Source organism: Cebus imitator, unplaced genomic scaffold (genome assembly GCF_001604975.1).
Source record: "Cebus imitator isolate Cc_AM_T3 unplaced genomic scaffold, Cebus_imitator-1.0 Scaffold2, whole genome shotgun sequence".
Classification (NCBI taxonomy): domain Eukaryota; kingdom Metazoa; phylum Chordata; class Mammalia; order Primates; family Cebidae; genus Cebus; species Cebus imitator.
In genome coordinates, this window is record NW_016107317.1 from 525734 (window position 1) to 533566 (window position 7833).

Here is a 7833-nt window from a genome sequence, read left to right on the forward strand (position 1 = left end):
AAAAAAAAAAAAAAAAAAAAAAAAACAGAAAAACCTTGATCCCATTAACAGGATTCCAAGGTAAAGTCCTTCATACAGTGGCCACATGAAACATTAAATGAGTTCCTAAACACACCAAATTAGTTTAGTGAAAATCTATAACAGTTGTTATATTTAACACACCATACTCCTAGTAAAAGAATGTGTCTATCAACAGAGACAGAATCTAACATTATAATTCTCAGTTACAGACTTCTGAAAACTACATTCTAAAAAAAGCTGGCTTCACTTAAGAACATTAATCAAAAGATCAGATGAAATCACAGCATAAAGGAAAAGTGTATGGACAGACAATCTGAAAAAGATGGAATTATCCTTGTTAGAGAAGTGAGGGAAAAGTTGTGAAAGCTAGAGACACGGAAATCTTATCTAAACCTGCACAGAGTTTAAAATTATTCACACACCAGCAGCTAATTAATCCTATATTTTGTTTTTCTTAGACCAAATGTTTAAAAGCCCTCTTGCCTATCCTTGAAGCTGAATCTGCCTAACACAGCAGCTTTATGTTAAGGTTACTGTGTGCTGTCAAACTATGTTCCCAGCTCTGTAGGCCTACAGGGCAGAGGAAAGGATTTTCATTTGCAAAAGGAGAAGCAAAGGATGAACAGCCTGCTTTGGGATTTGATGGGATTAACCCCCACACAACGCCGTCCTTCAGGACAAATATAGACTATTTGGTCCTTCCCACATACCTTGTAAAATCATCTGGTTGCTTAGCATTTCTAAGTTGAGACTTTGTTTTTCAATTATAAAACAAATAAAAATATACAAGTAACTAACTTTCAAAACAGTTTCCCTAATTACTAGAAGAAACATGCTGCACACATTCTCCCCCTATTTCATTGCTTACAATGCCCAAAAAGGTGACCTTATCTCTGGAGTCCACTTCAACTATAAATCTTAAGAGTTTGTAATACTGGTCTGGTTCTTGCCACAGGGGTGGGAACTAATAGCAGGAGCTGAGATGTTCATCATTTGGTGTTCTTATATCACAGGTGAATGGAAAAAGGCAGACAGAAGCAGCTGGCTTTGGGCTATCCATATGGGTGTGCAAATCTATGTGGCACCACCAGTTAATACCAAGTGAAGAGGCACATGAGCTAAGTCAAAAACACACTGACCCACGTGGACAAATGATATAGTATTCAAGTTAAATAGAACAGTGACATCAATCAAAAGCTATAAATTAAATCATTCTGCACAGCAAAGTTGTGAAGACCTATTGTACTGTGAGCTCATTGTGAAATAGGCTTACTCATCCAGCTCAATGAGATTCTGAGTCCTTTTAATTCCATCATGAGCCTTACCTGCAAGCAGGTGAACAGAGTTGAAGCTCTTCTCCAGTTTACCCAGAAGTACAGTGAGAAAACAGTCTGAAGACAGAGAGGCAACATCTTGGGAGCTTTGATCGTAAACTACAACCTTCTGACTGCAATCAATGTCAACCTGAAATGCAAACACGAGGCTTGTTAGGAGGAAGGTGAGAAAAATTATCTCAAACTACTGCTTGAGGAAGGTCTCACGTCTACCACTGCTGAGGCAAATAACTGGTTCCTGTTTTCAATTAATAATTTGAATAAAAATGAGATGTAGTCATTTTATGAGATAGCATACAAAACTCTTAAAAACCAAAATTGATGCTATTTTTGTGTCGGTGGTCTCACAACTTCCTGGTTTTAAATCCTTTACACTATAAAATAGTCGAGTTCCTAATAAACCAAACAATACGCAAAATAAACATAACCTTGGACCTAAACAAACGCTTTTTTAAAAAATGACTTTTACATCTTAACAAAGGAATCAGTTGTTTATTAAAACATAAGCTCGTTTGTATTCGTGAAGAAAAAAACAGCCTTCCCCACCACACAGACAACATTTTAGTATCTCAGGAATAACTTTCCTTGAAGATAATATCATTAAGTCTTGACTAATGTTACCACATGTGTTATGACCTATAAAAAGCACCCCTAATAATTAGTTTCTACTTTCTTTCCAAAAAACTTGAAAAGAATGACTTTCCTTTCAGTAAATTTGTAGATAATATGTTTAAATTAATAATTTTAGCAAGCCACAAGAAAACATAGCATTTGTCCAGCTTAAAGCAAGTTAATCATTATGCATACTTTAGAAATATTATTAAATGTGACAATATGGTTAGATTATTTTGAGGTACCACAAGGCACCAAAATTTAAAAAGCAACCAAAACTTCCTCAAATTACTTTTTCTACTTAAAGAGGAGGCTTTAATTAAAATTATTCCCCATTCAGTATGTCCATTTATTTTAAAAAGGCAAAAAGGAAAGCATTTACCTTATGTTTCGCTGAATGCTGGATGAGCTCTGTAATTAACACTTTGTCCTGTTGCAACCTTCGCTTCATAAGCTTGGAGCAGTTGATATTAATGGCTTCCAAAATGTGAGATGTATTGTATTCCACAAATGGCCGGCTATCAATTAGCAGCACTTTTTCCGTTCCACTTTCCAGCAGAGCCACCAACCTCTCAGTAACAATTTGAGTTCCAATCATCTCATGGGCCATGACAACAATGAGTCCTCTTTTCCCACCTCTTTCTTTAATTTGCCACGATGATGTAATGGTGGTGTGCTCAAAGGCTCAGCCACTCCATTGTACTAAAAGTGTATGAGGTCAGGCTGGTGGTGACTGGCAAAAGGAGAGTTAAACCCATTTTCAGCAAGAGCCCTCCAAGTGAATGTCTCTTTCTCTTTCCCGTTGATGTGCTCTTGCAAAGGACTCCATCCACAAAGCAGCCCCTCACATTTGATTCATAAAGAGATGACTGGAATAACCATTCCACAACAAAAGATGCTTTGGGGCAGCCAGCGCATTACATCATTCTTTACCTTTGCTCCCGCGCTCCAACAGCTTTACACTGGACTGAAAGCCTACGCGGAGAGAGAAAGACAGAAAACAAAACGTGAGGTCAAAAAAAGAAGAAAGAGTGTCAGATTAGAGGGAGTGTATGATTCATAATATTTACTCCATTAATCTAATTCCATACTTGATGCACTGCTTCATTTGAACAAACAAACAGAAAGGACAAATCAGTATGGCTTCAGAAAAATGTGCTAGTGATCATTCCATTTTACCTCAAAATGTAAAAACTCAAAGAAAACAAAACAAGACATATAATGAATTAAAATCACCTAGGGCTCAGAACTAAATGACCTGTAGTATGGAATTAAAACAGCTATAAAAAGCTGCTTTAAGTATTATTCCAAATAGTGTTCCTTTCTTTGCTTGTTTATTGAAACGTCACAAAGAATAGCAGCTGAGGACCAAGTTAGCAATCCTATGTTATCAGGACAAGAAAAAAGAAATCTTTTCTGAAATGGCTTGAGAATTCCTATGATGAGTGGGTTGGTGTGTATGTGTGTACACGTGAGCTCACGTGAGTACCAGGGTGCAAACAGCAGCCTTTTAAAATTGTCCTCACGGAGGAGAGAAGATGCAGGACAACTGAAGGTTCTATAAATTTCAGCTATCTTTTGAGGAGGAGGAAGGACAAAAACGACTAATATGTTGTCACAGCAGCTGCTGAGCTAGGGCTGGAAAGTGCCAGAGCTCACAGCCATGAGCCTGGCATGGCTCCTTCCCATGGCCACCTCCCTACCCCAAGTTGCTTAAGGCCCTGTAAGCTTATCCTGTACTTTTTCCTGCTTCATTCTTCAGAGAATCACTAACGCCTAGTCTTAAAAAAAAAAAAAAATCTCACCCCTTAACCTGGAACTCTAAGTTAGCAATCCAGACATACAGAGCCCTTAAAGCTGGACCGAATGCTTCCCTTTGTTGCCAAACTCCTTTAATCAATCACTTTCTAATTAACATTAGTTGAAGTTTTGTGCTTATTGTTTGGACTTCACCTTGACCTTCAATATTTTCAGATTCCTATCTCCCCTGGTCCATCTCTGCACATACGAAATCCTCTACTACATAAAACTACATGTCTACTTCTGATATTCAAGTTCTAGAGGGTAAACTTTTTTTTTTTTTTTTGAGACAGGGTATTGCTCTGTCACTCAGACTGGAGTGCAGTGGCGCAATCTCAGCTCACTGCAACCTCCGCCTCCCAGGCTCAAGTGATTCTCTTGCCTCAGCCTCCCAAGTAGCAGGGACTACTAGCACATGCCACCATGCCTGGCTAATTTTTGTACTTTTTGTAGAGATGCGGTTTCACTGTGTTGCCCAGGCTGGTCTCGAACTCCTGGGCTCAAGCAATTCACCTGTCTTGGCCTCCCAAAGTGCCAGGATTATAGGTGTGAGCCACTATTTGATAGCAAAAGTTGCTTATTATATTTCTTACTTCTACAATACTTTGGACATAATATGCTCAATTTATTATTATAGTAAGTAAAATCTTCCTTGTTCCAAAAACAATTTAAAATTCTAAATAAATATTTGATTAGCTAAATTCAGATCAGGATGTCAGAGCCTTTAAAAACCTTTAGGTCATGTTTCCTAATTTTATACTTACAAATTAGAAGCTAAAGCATGGAGACAGAAGGGGGAGCATGATATAAAGAGCAGCTTTGCCATTTACTTATGTAACCTTGGACAAATCACATAACCTCTCCAAACCAGTTTCTTCACCTACAAAATGTGGACATTATAGTGCCTTGTCTCTTCCAAGTTTGTACTGAGGACAAAATTACCTAATTTATTGAAAGCTGGTAAGCAAAAAAGCAATTATGCATCATAGAGAGGAGGAAAAATGCCCTATAGATACCAATGGCAAACAAAGCTGGCTTGCATCTGGCATCTAAAAGACATCAGTTACAGATAAAAACAGATGTAATTCCATCCTCTTATAGTGCAGCTGTAACCAAGCTGTGCCCTTTCTCACAGAGCCTGACACACGGGGAGTTAGAAGGCACCTGAGATACCATCTCAGTCACACTACATTTTACAAACCAGCTCCATTTAATACATAATATGTCCACTTCTCATTTTCTAAGAAACAACTTTCATTAATGTATTATTTTTAGTATAGCTTTATGGCCAGGAAGTACAAAAGTCATCTCTATTTTCAACGGAAGGAACTAGAACAGAAAATTTGTCCTACTCAATCCACTAATAAACTTCTACAAAGCACCTACCAAGGCCATACCACTCAATCAGGTTCTGCCTGCCCAGTGACAGAGTTCATGACAATGTAAGGTCCTGTACTCAGATTGTCTAATTCCCAAACCAGGGCTTCTACTACTAGGTTACCCAGTTTTCCCTAAATACTTGTTCCCATAATGGAACTGGACTGGGAATGAATGATGTGGATTGTCCATGAGGGTACCCAGGTGGCACAGAAAGTGGAAATCTGAGAACAAGAGCAAGTTGATTCCAATAATGGCACTGGGTCTCCGAGTCTCATTGGCTCCTCTCAAAGAGATAAAATCTGGATGGGACAAAGCAGTTATCTGGGTTAGCAGATCAAGGGACAAAAGGAGGGAGAAGACAGCAAACATGCAAAAGTTGAATTTAGAAAGTTCTCACCTTTGCTTCCCCTCAGCCAATTCTCATAAACCCAAAGACAGGTTACAGCAAACAGTTCTACAGAGCAGAAAATGTCATTTTTGCCCAGAGAACCAGAGTGTAGTTACAGATACAAAAAGACCCTTTCCCTGACCAAGGAAAGCTCTGGTCAAAGCAACTCTGAGGATGTAAGTGAAGCATAGGGGTCAAAGTGAAATGGGGGTGAAGTTACACCCTTTCAGTGCTGTACTGCAGCCAGCTGGAGCCCTCCTGGTAGGACTTCATGCCCAAGGTCTAATTTTCTGTAGTCCTAAATGGGTTATGTGAGAGACAGAGCCCCACTAAGGGATCACAGAAGGGTAAAGTAACAATGGCCTTAACTTCTTTTATTTACACAGAAAATTTTGGTTAAATCCCCATCACTGGCTGTAACTCTAATTTTAAAAATTTCTCTGTATTTACTGTTTTGTTTTCAAAATCCTTTGCATTAGGTAAGATTTAAAAGATGACAAGAGAATATTTTGCTCGCAATACCACCAAGCTAACCTTACCCAGAATTTCTATAACTCAAGGGGAATAAAAATTCTTAGAATGAACAACAAAGGCCCAAGTCCATAGAATAAAATCCAAAGACCAGCTTTGCTATTTATCTAGTTACTTAGCCAACTGTTAAAGTTTTAAATAATTTCTTTAGATTTTTAATTAGCTAACATATTGATATGGTTCAAAAAATAGTCTAAAAATGTATACATACTATGAACATGTACAGCTTACTATGTCACTTATACATCAATAAAGGTGTTTAAAATTGCCGTGATATTGAAGCTTCAGCAAATATATTTAAATGAAAAAAAAAAAAACCTAAATATATTCAAAATCCTTCTCCTACCTTTATCCTCCATCTGCCTGGGTCCCAACCCTGCCTTCTAACTGGTAACAACTTTTAGTAGTCTCATCTAATTTATTCTAAACATGTTTTTTAATACAGAATAAAACACAAATATGTACTCTTTTCCATCTCTTTGTTCAAATGGTTACACAGTATAGACACTGTTTTGCATCTTGCTTTTTCTTTCACTTACAGTACTTGAATCTGATTTTTTTCAACATTTAATTAGAAAATGAATCAATCTATATTTCCATGGGTCTTGCATATATGCATGTCTGGCAATCTCAATACAATATGCAGAAATTCTTTTTTTGTTTTGAGAGGGAGTCTCGCACTGCCGCCTGGGCTGGAGTGCAGTGATGCGATCTCTGCTCACTGCAACCTCTGCCTCCTGGATTCAAGTGATTCTCCTGCCTCAGCCTCCCGAGTAGCTGGGATTACAGGTGTGTGCCACCACGCCCAGCTAATTTTTTGTATTTTTAGTAGAGACGGGATTTCACCGTGTTGACCAGGCTGGTCTCAAACGCCTGATCTTGTGATCTGTCTGCCTCGGACTCCCAAAGTGTTGGATTACAGGCATGAGCCACCGTGCCTGGCCGAAATTCTTAAACTTTAAAGATAACTCCAGCTGGGCATGGTGGCTCATGACTAATCCAAGCACTTTGGAAGACCAAGGCAGGAGGGATCACTTGAGTCCAAATAGTTCAAGATCAGGCTGGACAACACAGCGAGACTCTGTCTCTACAAAAATCCAAAAAAATTACAAAAATGTAATTCTAAGGGGGAGATTTTTTTTGTGTGTATACATATGTATACGATAGTATATATGCATATGTATATCTATATGTATACATACACAGATATATATATATATATATATATATATATATATATATATAGTCACTCCCACTAGAATTACATACCAGAGTACCTAGAAGCTGAAAAGTAATTCATAATAGTGTGCTCAAAAAGTCAGCAAATTAAATGCTGGGAGTCACCATACCTGCCTTGTTTTATGACATCCTAGTTACAGAGTACCCTCTATAACTACTCTGGCTTCAAAGAAAGTTAAAATGTGATGGTGAACATTCATGAAGTTATGGAAATTATCTTTTAAAGGATACCCTCAAGTCAGCAAGGCAGTATTCATCATACTGAAGACGAGTAACCTTAATCAGGACTACTACACAAATAACTGCAAAGTATCCCAAGTTCAAAATAAAGGTTTTAAAAGACTTTAGGAATAAAGATAAACTGAGTCAACATCTTAGTATAACAAGAATGACTATACTGATCATGGAACAAAATCAGCAAATCTCCTAAAGAAATACCATTTCTGGTTTATTTTACCTATCAGCAAATGATTTGTGTTTTATATTTTATAATATTTAATATTAACACAAGTTGTATAACAACTTTCC

At 37.7% G+C, this 7833-nt stretch overlaps 1 protein-coding gene across 2 annotated transcripts in view; it reads right to left on the bottom strand.

Moving 5' to 3' along the window:
- Positions 1-7833, bottom strand: part of DUSP16 (dual specificity phosphatase 16) — a 92666-nt gene that overhangs the window by 48278 nt on the left and 36555 nt on the right. For both annotated transcript variants that reach the window (XM_017527949.2, XM_017527958.2), the window contains exons 2-3: positions 2350-2942; positions 1347-1485 (exon numbers count right to left, since the gene is read on the bottom strand). In XM_017527949.2, the coding sequence (XP_017383438.1) occupies positions 1347-1485; positions 2350-2577 (367 nt within the window). In that variant the 5' untranslated portion in view covers positions 2578-2942. The remainder of the gene's footprint in view (positions 1-1346; positions 1486-2349; positions 2943-7833) is intronic.